The sequence below is a fragment of the Maudiozyma barnettii genome (genome assembly GCF_903064755.1).
Source record: "Maudiozyma barnettii strain CLIB 1767 genome assembly, contig: KABA2_05, whole genome shotgun sequence".
Lineage (NCBI taxonomy): Eukaryota > Fungi > Ascomycota > Saccharomycetes > Saccharomycetales > Saccharomycetaceae > Maudiozyma > Maudiozyma barnettii.
Window position 1 is genome coordinate 112,318 of NW_024545242.1, and position 13,899 is coordinate 126,216.

At 36.1% G+C, this 13,899-nt stretch overlaps 3 protein-coding genes and 1 non-coding gene across 4 annotated transcripts; 2 read left to right on the forward strand and 2 right to left on the reverse strand.

The window, feature by feature from the left end:
* Nucleotides 1-544: 544 nt before the first annotated feature.
* Nucleotides 545-5,311, reverse strand: KABA2_05S01210 (putative Ty retrotransposon; the record flags this gene model as incomplete). Its single annotated transcript, XM_041550707.1, has 1 exon — nt 545-5,311. One exon carries the CDS (start codon nt 5,309-5,311, stop codon nt 545-547), a length of 4,767 nt encoding a protein of 1,588 aa, XP_041406641.1.
* Nucleotides 5,312-5,910: 599 nt separating this feature from the next.
* KABA2_05S01232 lies at nt 5,911-5,992 on the forward strand. Its single transcript has one exon. It is a non-coding gene; the product is annotated as a tRNA-Leu (tRNA).
* Nucleotides 5,993-6,229: 237 nt separating this feature from the next.
* Nucleotides 6,230-7,312, reverse strand: KABA2_05S01254 (uncharacterized protein; the record flags this gene model as incomplete). The annotated part of the gene is made up of 1 exon (XM_041550708.1): nt 6,230-7,312. One exon carries the CDS (start codon nt 7,310-7,312, stop codon nt 6,230-6,232), a length of 1,083 nt encoding a protein of 360 aa, XP_041406642.1.
* A 2,619-nt stretch (nt 7,313-9,931) lies between these two features.
* KABA2_05S01298 (uncharacterized protein) lies at nt 9,932-10,384 on the forward strand (the record flags this gene model as incomplete). The annotated part of the gene is made up of 1 exon (XM_041550709.1): nt 9,932-10,384. One exon carries the CDS (start codon nt 9,932-9,934, stop codon nt 10,382-10,384), a length of 453 nt encoding a protein of 150 aa, XP_041406643.1.
* Nucleotides 10,385-13,899: the final 3,515 nt, after the last annotated feature.

The window sequence follows — 13,899 nt, forward strand, 5'->3', positions numbered from 1 at the left end:
AGTAATACTTAGTTATTACAATTTTATGTTTAGTAAGAAATTGAGCTGAAGCAGACATAGTGTGGTTAGACTTATATTCGTTCATTATTAAAGGTGTTAGGTATAGAGGTGAATGGTGTAGCTTAAGTTTTAATTGTAAACGTAAGTTTGAAATCGAGAATATACGATTAGTATTCGAGTTGAAATTATCGGACATAGTTATAGATATTCAAATGTATAATCTTGTAGTTTATTTTATGTTATATAAAGTAAGTCTATATAAAGAAGATTGTATATATATAAAGTTAGAATATGTGGTCCTTTTATACTTTTGGAAAAGGAAAACAGTCTACCAAATATTGATAGTATTCTTACTAAACATTCTAGAAACATGTTCTAGACACTTATGAAACAATTAGTAATACTTGCTTACTAATCATTCTTAAAGAATGTTCTAGAATCATATTGAACAGTTAGTAATAATTTCTTACTAAACATAAAATTGTAATAACCAAGTATTGCTACTTTCTATATTATAACATACCCCCGTAAGTTAAATACTGGGTTAATGAAAAAGTTTGTTAGTAAGATATGTGAATGGCTTCCTGGCTAACGTTTTAGTGGTAATATCAGCTAATTGATTTTCTGTGCCAACGTGCTGTATTTCTATTTCACCATCATTAATTGTTTTCCGAATATGATGATGCTTTATAGCTACATGTTTCATACGACTATGATGAACTGGATTTTCGGCGATATGAATAGCAGGCAGATTGTCGACCCATAATGTAGGTGTCTTGATTTTAATTTCCATATGTTGCATTAAGTTTCGTAGCCATTGCATTTCTGCTACAGCCTCACTAGCACTGATATACTCTGCTTCAGTTGAAGAGAGTGTTACTGTGGACCTTATCTTTTTAGAGCACCATGTAATGATACCACCAGCCAGTTGCGTAATATACCCCCGTGTCGCGTATGGAATATCTGTAGTAGTCCCGTAGGAAGCGTCAGAATATATGTTCATATGGATAGGAGATCCAATACGATACACTAAAGCAGCTTTACGAGTGGTATACAAGTACTGAAACACCCGACGTGCAGCGGTTAGATGGATTTCAGTAGGAGCCTTTAAAAATCTGGAAAGGAGAGAAACTGAATGTGCAACATCAGGGCGACCTGTATTGGCAATAAATAATAGTTGACCGACAATGCTCTGATATGGAGTGACATTATCTAACGGAAGGGATTGATCATCAAAAAGATTGGTAGTTGGAGAAAGAGGAATGTCGACCGGTTTGTCAAGAGGAATGGCATTTGACACAGCAGCTTGAGAAATATAATCTTCTAACGATAATGTGATGTCGTTAGAAGTCTGATTGACATTCATGCCTAAAAATTTGTTAACAGACATTAAGTCTTTCATGGAGTAAAACCTAGATAGCGCATTTTTGACTTTTTGCATAATGGCCATATCCGGAGCCGCAATAAGAAGATCATCAACATAAAGGGCAACAAATATTAAACCAGAAGGAGAATGTTTAAAATAAAGTCCATGTTCTCCAGCATGTTGATTAAACCCTAATTTGGTTAATGTCCCATTAATGTGTTTATTCCATAGCAGAGGAGCTTGTTTAAGACCATACATGGCACCAGACAGCTTCCAAACCCAGTCAGGATGTTCTTTGTTGATAAATGATGGCGGTTGACGAACATAGACAATATCATCCATAGAGGAGTTCAGAAAAGCAGTATTAACATCCATTTGATGGACATGAAGATGGAGACAAGCAGATAAAGCTAAGAAAATACGAACAGAATCATAGCGAACAACAGGGGCAAACGTTTCAGTGTAATCCAACCCAGCAATTTGACGATGACCTTGTGCAACCAGACGAGCTTTAGCAGTTGAGTTACCTTTGACAGTTAGTACCCATCGAGTGCCAAGTGATTTAGCACCAGGAGGAAGAGGAACTAAGTCATAGGTATCGTGATCTTTAAACGCCTTAAGTTCCTTTTTACACGCGGCTAACCACGCGGTAGAATTTTTCCCCGTAAGAGCAGCTTTAATATTAAATGGAATCGTTAGGGAACCATTTACCATTGAATGACCTCGAACCATGGCGGTGAGAGCTAATTGGGTAGTAGTTAAATCGGGAGAGGATATCGATGTAGAAGGGTCTGTGTCACCAGTTGGAGTCAAAATTTGTTGAGAGAGAGGATTAGACGAGTCTCTCATAACAATGGAATGGTTAGAATTGAACAATGGATCAGCAACAGTAACAGGCAAAGAATGTAGTGAATGGCCAGTCGGAGACCAATCATGTTTAGATAGAAAATGACGGACACGGTCAGAATAGATTTGGTCTACTGGAATACGTTGTAGATCTGTTGAACCAGGTCGTTCACTTGGAATAGCAGAGAATTGGTGATTATCAGCAGTGTTTAAAGAGGTTGGAATTGCAAGTGTAGTGGAAGTACCAGTAAGTTGAGCGTTACGCTTCTTAGATGCATGAGACTGTGGTAATGTTTGCTTAGCATAAATTGGAGGCAATGTTTCGACATTGGAATTTGGCCGTTTGAGATGACTGGTAGGACTTGGAATGATATTAACAGCATGGTGTAATTGATCAGTCAATTGTTTATTATGAGAGGCATATTGCGCCGCAGATTGTTTGAAAGCTTCGAGTTGTTGTTGTGTCTCGCTAAGATCGGTAGTTAAATTGTCTACAACAGGATCGGCAAGGACTAGATCATGAGACTCAGAAATGCATTCATGTTGTGATGCCGGAGTAGAAGTTGGTTGATTGGAGGATATGGGAGTGTCAGACTCAGACATTGATTCAGAGGATATAGAAATGTCTGAATCAGATGGTAATTCAGAGGGATTTGATTGAGCAGAGTCATTTCTTGTAATAGGCTTAGATGGAGCAGTCATAGTGATTCCAACGGAAGGATAAGAAGGAGCACCACCTAAAACAGATGTAGCAAACGAATGAGAATCGATCGTTTGTTGACTGTCCGCCAATGGAAAATGACTTTCGTCAAATTTTACCTGTGTGCTAACGAAAATTTTACGAGACGGTGGATGGTATATCCTATATCCCTTATGATCAGTATCGTATCCAACATGAATACCGGCAATAGATGTAGGTGATAATTTACCATCTCTTAATGAAGTAGCTAAGGTGGCATAAGCAGCGCAGCCAAAGACCCTTAGATGCTTCACATTAAATCTTTCAGGAGAAATATCATGCCATAAACAATACGGAATGGCACCATTTTTATTTGTAATAGGTAGCCTATTGATTAGATAAACAGCACAAGATACTGCTTCAGGCCATAAAGAAGTTGGAATGCGACCACCGACAAGTAAGCAACGAGTTTTTTCTTCAATAGTACGATGGGCTCTTTCAACAGCACCATTTTGGAAACTAGAGTGAGGTACTGTTAATTGATGTTGAATGCCTTTCTTGGTCATAAAGGAATGAAGTTGATGATTGACGAATTCACCACCATTATCAGTTCTAATAGAACCGACAGTATACCCACCACGAGACGCGAAATAATTTTCTTGAGCAGTTATCCAATCCATAAGCTTATCAACGGCTTCGGACTTGTTCTTCAAATGAATAACCGAATAGTATCTTGAATAAGCATCCCTGATGGTCATAAAATATTTGTCAGAATTGAAATTTTTATAACGAAAACCACCACATAAATCGACTTGAATCAATTGTAAAGGAGAGGTGTACTCAGTTTGAGAAGTAGTCCCTTTTTTGATGATTCCTTTAGACAATGAACATGTTGGACACAAGGTAACATTGCTAACTTTTAATTTTGGAGCCGAGATAATAGGAGCAATACGGTTGTATTGATCAATTCCTGGGTGACCTAGACGGGCATGAATAATGGCTTCAATTGGTGTTGAATCCTGCTTAGAAAATAATAAGCGATCTTTCGCCTTTGTCAGAGAGGAGTTAATATGGACTTCATGTCCAGAAAATGCTTTTTCTGCGTAGGTTGACTTTGGTTTGAAATCAACGACATAAAGTCCATTTTTAACAGTTGCCAAAGGAAGAATTTTACCTGTAGAAGTCAATACTGAGACACTATCATTGTCTAATATGAAGGATACATTAGCCTTGGTACATGCCTTTTTTGTTGATAATAAGTTAAAAGGCATTTGAGGCGCATACGCAACATTTTCAAGTTGAATAGAGCCAATTTTAGCAGTACCATGACCATGAATAGGAATCTCTCCACCTACACCCTTAATACAGGTACCATCAGATGGAACGAATGAAGTCAACAGATTCTTGTCGCATGTAACGTGAGTAGTACAACCACTGTCAACAATCCAGTCTGTTTTTGAAAAGTTATTGTGATCTTCTTCTGATCCATAGAAAAACAGATCAGTATCAGATACATCAGAGTTCCGGGCGGTCCAAGCATCCGTATCATTTTTGTCAAGGATAGGAGCAGTAGGAACAGCCTTCTTTAACATTTCACAGTCTTTGAAATAATGGAAAGGACCTCCACAAATACCACACTTTTTCTTTTGGGTTTTCTTAGTAGTAGGCCTCTTTTTAGTAGCGACTAGAGCAGTAGATACCTTTGTTGTATTGTCGTCGGCTTCTTTTAATCTTGAAATTAATTCAACGTGATTCATCTTGGTAAGATTACCCATGAAACTTAGACAATGTTTCTGAGAGTCAGGACATAAAGCCAATAAAAAATATCCAATAAAATAATTCTTCTTGGAATTAATATTTTCCTTGTATTTTAAAAGGATAGCTGGCGAACAGTTGTTCATGAATTCTTTGTCAAATTCATTTGGTTCAAAAATTTTAGAAGCAAGATCATTTGCATATTTGATCTTGTCTTCTAATGGTTTGTTAGCATTGCCAAGCAATGGTGTCCAGATGTCAGAATTATAACGCACATTTGACATCTGATACGTATTAATAATAGTGTCTAATAAGTCTTTACCACTTTGAAGTTCGTTAGTGTCACTAATATTATACACCAAATTATTAGCTTCACCCTCAGTGGATAGTTTGATTAGATCAATTAAAGCACTACTTAATAACTGAATAGCAGTGTTGGATGCCTGTTTAGACATTTTGTATTCTTCGATGACAGAAGAAATATTGCCGGTTGAGGCATACTCAGACCACTCAGTGGAATGACGGATTAGATGTTGCTTTAAACGGATAAACCAAGTCTTAAATTGCTTGGGTCCAGAGAGTTTAATAGACAACGGATTCTCTTTTAAAGCGACAGGGCTCATAACCTGTTGAATATGTAGCGGCAGCACTAAAAAGGCTAACATTAGCTTAACCTATCTGAAGGTGAAGGTGGCTAATATAAGTAGAATTTAGAGTGTGCTGCACTGTCGTATATATAATAACACATGATATATACTGCATAATGTAGTATTCGTTCCCCTACATTGGGTTTATTGGAGCTACATAGTCCAACGTTACTATGCACAAAAGATGAGCAGTTTAACAACAGCAACTCTGTTTAACATTAATGTTAGGTAAGCAAAATATAATTCTTATCTTTTTCTTATATTTGTCAGTGATTTTTTTATATTGTATATAATTTACAGAACGAATAGAATCTAACTCAGAATGTAAGTTCAGAATTCTTTGTCTTTATATATATTTTTATTCCAATATCAATTGAGGTTGGAATTACGTTTTGTTTCATAATGCGATTAACTTTGTTTCATACTATAACGCGCTTCATAACACATTCGAGATATATTGATCCCACATAATTTCTGTCAAATATGAACGAATATAAGTCTAACCACAGTAAGTCTGCTTCACCTCAATTTCTTACTAAACATAAAATTGTAATAACTAAGTATTACTACTTTCTACATTATAACAGTTTCAGATACAACAAATTCCATAAATAATAGGAAGTTTGGCCGAGTGGTTTAAGGCGCCAGATTTAGGTTCTGGTATCTTCGGATGCATGAGTTCGAATCTCATAGCTTTCATTATTTTTTGAATTATTTGAAAGATATTATCGTGTTTTACGACTAAGGATATAATAATGATATTCCTGATGAAATAAATATGTACTTTCAGTTTACCTCCTCTTTAGTAATTTTGTTCTGGTAATTATCATCTGTTACATAATTAAATATTGAAGACTTCAGTAAAGTTTAAATTTAGATTAAAATAAAATAAAAATTTATTTAAAAAGATGATTAATAATATACACTGTCACACGCTTAATTCCACTTTAGCTCGACTGCTTCATCGTAAGTTGGATAGTCAGTGTACCTCTTACTAGTTTGGCCGTAAAATGTATTTCTGTCATAAACATTTAATGGAAGACCCTCGGCCAAACGGCATGGTAGATCGGGATTAGCTATCCCATATCTTCCGAAAGCAACTAAGGTTCTATCATCACCATTAACTAACTGTTTAACATCATTTGGATGTAACGCCAAGTTACCTGCTCTGATGATAGGACCTTTCCATATAGAATAAGCGAAATTGTTGGAGCCTTCTTTATACTCACCTTCACCTTCAGTCAAAAATGGGTTAGTTACACGAGGTTCAGAAAGGTGAATATAAGCCATTTTTTTACCTGATCTTGCTCTCTTTTCCAATTCACCGACCACATAAGCAAATTGAGCCAATAAAGTTGGATCATGACCACCAGACATGCCACCATAGACACCCCAAGGTGTAAATCTAATACCAACCTTTTCGGCACTGACCTCTTCAATAACAGCGTCGACAGCTTCTAGAACAAAACGAGCCCTATTTTCTATGGAACCGCCATATTCATCATTTCTCTGGTTTGATTTAGGGTCCAAGAATTGGATCAATAAATACCCAAAGGCACTGTGTACCTCAACACCATCTGCACCTGCTTCAATGGCGTTTCTTGCTGCAACTTTGAAATCCTTGATGTATTGTTTTATTTCAGGGATTGTCAGGGCACGTTGAGGATTATTAGCCTTCTTTGAAATTTCTTCGAAGGAGCTGCCAATATAAATGTTATCGGAGGCAGAAACATATGGTAAGTCATCTCTAGCTAGAGTGTCAGATTCAGATTGTCTGCCTAGGGTCCATAGTTGCATAAACACATAGGACTGGTTTCCATGAACTCTCTTGAAAACTGGTTTCCATGCTTCAACTTGTTCTTGACTCCAAATACCTAGAGCATTATCATAACCGTCAGCTTTTTTGGGGATGGAAGTAATATCGGTACTAAGCAAAGGGTCTGGGATTTCACTACGTTGGCAGAAGTACTCGGCTGCCAGTTCAGAATTTGGAACGTTACCTGGACTTGTTGCTCTCATTCTAGTTAGAAGTGCACAACAGCACAATAGTAAGGTTGCATGTTATCAACCTTGACAGGTTTGAATAAATTGATGTCTTTTAGAGCGACTGGTTTAAAATCTTGGTTGAAAGGCATATTTAGTTGTTGTTGTTGTTGTTGTTTGTATTTTGATGGTTTTCTGTATATGAACAGATATACGAATAAAATCGAATCTAAAACAGAAATTAAATTTTACATGGTTGATATTGACCCTATTCATATTATTTCAAGTTAATTTAAATTATCAAATTGTTCATTCGTAAAAGTGATCTCTTCAAACTATATTACCAATGGGTTTTCTCGAGAAGCGGTTAATAAAATTCGAAGTTCATTTGTACCTATGTGTACCTTCTTTTGCTTAGGCAAGCTTCCGAGACGGAATAAAAGCGGGATGGAACACGGCTAGACGGACAACGTAAAGACCAAAACTTCCGTGTAACCAAACATAACTTCTGTAGATGCAATGAAGGCTCTAATCCATGATATGTTATGTCTATTTGAAAGGTTATCATTTAGCCCAAGACTGAAATTGATACTTTATGAAATTCTGTCATCATTGAAATCATACACAATATACATTGCAACATCCGATAGTGAACACGTCGCTGCAGAGAATCATAATGTAAGAACACCACTCATTTCAAGACATAATAGTGAGAATATACATTTTTCTGGCAAGAATCAAACTTTTGAAATACCTAAAGAACTGTTGAGGTTGCCACCTTTACAAGTATCCTCATTCATCAGCAAACCAACAGAATCCAAGGACTCTACGGGGGTCTCATTAGGCATTACACCGATGAGCCACGAAAGAGAGTCCACTAATGGTGATCTATACAATGAGGACGAAAAGGAGAAATGGTTCATATTTGACAAAAAGAGTACATCGTACATTTCCAAATTGAAAACCCAGGCATATTGCAACATCAACAGTTACAAAACGTATCCTGATCAAGTGAAATCCATCAACAACGCTTGTTACAACCTGGCATTATTTGATGCTAGTTTCAAGAACAAGAACCCAGTATAGCAATATATAAAGATCAAAATACTTTTTCGCATTGTTTTTAATTGAGTGAATGCTCTTTGGGGTGAAAAATATATATGTTATGGAAGATTGTAAGTAAAATAAGAGCTCGGTAGAGATCCAAACAAAGAATACAATAATAATAGTGTCAGCGATAGAGCTTATCTCGTGTATCTGGTCGAGTAATATTACTTGTTGTATTTTGGTCCATACTTCAATATATATTTGTAATGTGGGTATAGATATGTTTTTCTCGTACTTTCTTTCAGAGAGAATAATAGTGTACAATCTACCCGCGTCTGCAAGAACTGTGAACGACCGTGTATTCTCGGACCAATCTTTCGCATTTTTGGATGCCGAAAAGTATTAAAAATTTTCTCGAAAATTCTTCATACCCTCTAAATTTTCAGTTCCATTAACATATGAAAAAATAGAAAACGTTTAATAAAACCCCAAAAATATTCCATTTTACATAAAAAATATAAGAAACCCCTAATATTTCTGCGTAATTAAGAACTCTAAAATTCAAAAATATAAACCCTGGTAAAAATGAAATGCAACATTTGTATTTTTCAAGCAGAATTTTGAAAAATATCCTTTTTTACCCGTTTTCCTGACACGAATTTTCGGCCATCAAAAAAGTGGCCGAAAATGCGAAAGATTGGTCCGAGAATACACGGTCGTTCACAGTTCTTGCAGACGCGGGTAGCTACTTGCTGGCTTAACTTCACATGTAGCTGCAGGTTACTTGAGTAAAGGATGCCGTAATCAAGTAATCAGCAGCATCTAGTAAGCGCTTGTACAAGTACCGTTTGGTACAAGGTAAATAGCATCTCTTAATATGGACTTTCATTTAGTTTATCGCTCTTCGTTAGTTGCAACTTTTTCAGACTAAGTGGTCAAACCAAATCTTTGAATATCAGGAAATTCTTCTCATTTTGGACCATATATAAATAGACACTATTTCGTTAATAAAAGAACTTGTAAAATGTTTAGTTAGTTTTACTTTTATTCTCAATGCATTCATAATCGCAAAAAGATGAATAGCACATACCACCCTTAGCACAGCTAGCACATTTCTAATTTTATGACATTCAAATTGGAAGCAATTCACATTATTACTTTTTTTATCGTTTTCCTAATTTGTTGTATTCTCAGTTTATTTTTCAAATGAAAAAGAAATTATTAGCTATTTTAACAATCCTAACATTGGTAGTCTCACATGAACGCAGATTCCTGGGCGGAAATGCAAGTTTTTACGCAGCACAAGTTGGAGGAAGTGCAACCCTTGCAGCAGCATCTTGTGCGGTTACAATTATGCAATTTAATCCAGTTACTGGTGTTGTTTGTATTGCAACCTTTGCATACTATTTGTTTGCATCTGTCGGTTATTATATTACCACAAGATCAGTTCCTAAAGCGACTACGGCAAAACGTTCTTTAATGTAGGACAACCCTGCATTCGTACATTGAAATGGGACCTCTCCAAGGATTGCAGGAAATAAAACGTTTAACTGGTATTCATTATCGGATTTCACCGCTGATCATTATGTTGGAAATGCGATACCAAACATGGCAAGGATCGCTCCATATAAGAATAACACATTGGTCGGTTATGTTGGATATGCCTATAACCCCGACACAAACACAACGACAGTGTCTGTTACCGGTGGTGATGTAAATACTCCCGAAGCTCATCTCCAAAATAGAATTGCTTATCAAGCTGGTCAAACAACAACTCTTATGAAACGTGGATGGGCTGATTCAATTACATGGGCTAGTTACGAATATAATAATGGTAACCAAGACTTATGGGACCAATTTCCGAAGGAAGGTGACGAATTTGAAATGTTATCGGATGATTTTAGTCAGTACGTCGGAGAGAATGTGGCTCAGAAATATTGTGTATGCTTTGGTGACTCAGGAGAGGCTGGCAGTCAAATGGCACTTCATGGTGAGATATATTTTGACACATACGGTGGAGTGGACAATGAGTGTGATGATAACTTATGTAATACATACTAGTTGAAGATATATAACGGGAATTTTATAACTAAATACTTTTGAAATGAATGGATAAGGGTGACGGCGTTGTGTTAGGTTGTATCCCTTATATAACACAAATGATGACTTTTGTGAAATAAAGAGAGTTTAGTGCTCTTGTGTCAGTGTGTTTTCTACCAAAGAAAGAATGCATTACAGGAGCATCCATTAAGACATATACATTGGGTGTTTACTTTTCTTGGAGTTTAGATTTCCTTCTACTATAAAACACGCTGTTGCACACTAACATTGGAGCTTTGATTCGTCAAACCTCGTCATATATAGACATATTACGGCACTTGGAAGCATTGAATAGATAGGTTCAGGGTAAAACAGATAGCATTATTAAATCGTGCTATAAGACACTTTTAGTAAGAATAAATGGAATATAATAAAACACTTAGGTTAGTACCACTTAGCTGTTATAAGTAAATGTAATAGCTCATCCAGGGTTCTAAAGTAAGTAATACAAAAAGTATATAAAAATAAATAAAGAAATAATTTATACGTCACATTAGTATATATGTTAATAAATACTCTTATGATTGTATCATTTCTTCTTGTTGAAAGAGTTTTCTCTCTCACCAGAATACGCTGGCGTGCACTCACATTAAACAGACTTTATTTCTCAAAGCTCGTCATTCGCGCCTATTATTCCGAACGGCGGCATCGATGTATTGTATGAAAACAATACACAATTATATCAAAAAGTGACATATTTTATTCATAGCTAGATCAAATCAATAATAACTGCGACTACAATATGTCTACCTTGTTGCCTCCACCTACGAAGAAACAAAAGAAAGAAGCTCAAAAACCCATGATATTGGGTTAGTTCCTGAAGGTTTACCAAACATATTCATTAAATTTCAGGCTTTAGACACAGGTGAAACTGTAGGTCATTCGTTAAGGGACCCAGCTGGCATCACTGAGAAGCAGTTTGAGGAACTTTTAAATCAATTAAGTGGTAATGCTGACAAGCCAGTTCCGTATACTTTCAGTTGTGATGTTCCAAGTAAAAAAAACAACTTCAGATCCACTACAAACTGTTGATATTGTCGATAATCTTTACTCGTCATTATTAAAATCTGGCCATAAGACATCCGAAGATACGGTTACATTAGTATTTACACCAAAGGCTGTTTTCAAAGTTAGGCCGGTCACTAGAAGTTCGTCTACCATTGCAGGTCATGGTTCCACCATTTTATGTTCTGATTTTGCTTTTCATACAAGTGCCAGAGTAGTCACTGGTGCTGGTGATAACATTTCAAGAATTTGGGATTGTGATACCCAAACACCAATAGCTATTCTGAGTGACCATACTAATTGGGTTCGATGTGTCTCCTGGTATCCCAACGGTGACCTGATTGCTACTGGATCAATGGATAATACTATTAGATTATGGGAATCACAACATGGGAAACTACAAGGTGATGCCTTAGGAGGCCATCATAAATGGATTACATCCCTGGCTTGGGAACCTGTTCATTTTTAGTGGCTCCTGGTTAGAAACCAAGATTAGCTTCTGCCTCAAAGGATGGTACAATTAAAATTTCGGATACAACAAAAAGAGTTTATTTTTATACATTAAGTGGCCATACAAATTCAGTATCATGTGTGAAATAGGGTGGTCAAGGTCTCTTTTATACGGGATCTCATGACAAGACTGTTAGAGTATGAGATATGAAACAAGGAGGTAAATGTATGAATATATTAAAGAATCATGCACATTGGGTGAACCATTTGTCCCTATCGAGTGACTATGCAGTAAGAGTTGGTGCATTTGATCATGCAGGCATGAAAACTGCAACACCACAAGAACCTCAAACTAAGGCTCTTGCTTATTACGAGAAAGTTGTTAAGAAAAATGGCACCCTTGAAGAGTTAATGGTTACAGCCAGTGATGATTTTACAATGTTCTTATGGAATCCTATAAAGCAAACAAAAACCTTTAGTAAGAATGACAGGCCATCAGATACTTGTTAATCATGTAGCATTTAGTCCTGATGGTAGAAATATCGTGTCTGCTTCGTTTGATAACTCTATCAAATTATGGGATGGACGTGACGGGAAGGTTTTGGCCACATTTAGAGGTCGTGTTGCTAGTGTCTATCAAGTTGCATGGTCATCAGATTGTCGTTTATTAGTGTCATGTTCCAAGGATACTACATTAAAAGTCTGGGACGTTAGAACCCGTAAACTTTCCGTTGATCTTCCAGGTCATAAGGATGAAGTTTACACAGTAGACTGGAGTGTTGATGGTAAACGTGTTTGCAGTGGTGGTAAAGATAAGATGGTTAGACTTTGGACCCATTAATTCAAAAAAAAAATTCTCTAAAAGGTTTGTTCCTTTATGTATGTATGCATTCTTTATTTGGGGTGGCTGGATTTATATATAGCAATAAAAGTAAAATAAATGATACCATTTATTTAATGACTTAGAAACAAAATACAGTGATAGTAATTCAGGTTTAGTCTTGTCCTTATAATATATAAATATATATATATAATATTGTAGTGTATTAACTAGATCTTTCGAGAATAAAATTACCAGGATTGAAATTATTATTCTATAATTGATATTATTATATGTCGCATCATGTTTGAAGAAACAGGGAAAAACACTTGCTAATATAGAACTATCTGATAACTAATTTTAGAATTTATCCAGGAAGTTTCCCTCATTTCTGTGCCACTTTCCTGAATTTTCGAATGCAATTAAATATCCCAGGTAGAAGTTGCACAAATAAACCGGCAGATATTGACACAGTGAGACCTGCAACTAAATAGGAGACAACACAAGGAGTTAATCTTGTCATTTGGAATGGATCATTCCCATTATTGAAGGTATTATAACATAATCCCTGCGATAACTTAAACATCCCAAATCCAAGTATTCCAAAAAAAGTAGTTCCAAATGTCAAAATAAACGTTTGCCACTGTTGTAGAAATGGACCAATGTACATGTACTGCTCCATATACAACAGATACATGGTAGTTAACGTGACAACTACAATGAAAAACAACCAAAACCTACGAGACAGCATATAATTGATAAGAATTTAACTAATTTTTAACGGCACGTCTTCTATGAAAAAATGGTACTTAAAGCTAGTTTTACTTACCAATGATGTGGATAGCATAAAATTAAAATACTTGGTGTATTACCATCTTTATGTACTGCAGTAAAGTATTGTTTTCATAAGGATACATTACGATGTGCATTACGATGCGCATCACGATTGATGAGTGCATTTAGAAAAAAATTGAGGCTGCATCTAAAAAAAATATTGCCTTAGAACCTTAATGAACTATTCGAAACGGCATAAACACATAAATTATGCAAGTAAGAGGTCATAAACTGGGATGCTAGGGACAGGAATAATATTCTATCATAGCCTAGTTAGTGGTACCGGTAGGGGAGGGTTATCCTGCCCCCCCAGGTAGCTACATAGATGTATATAAGTTATATAGGTGGGAGTGGGTCACGTGGCAGT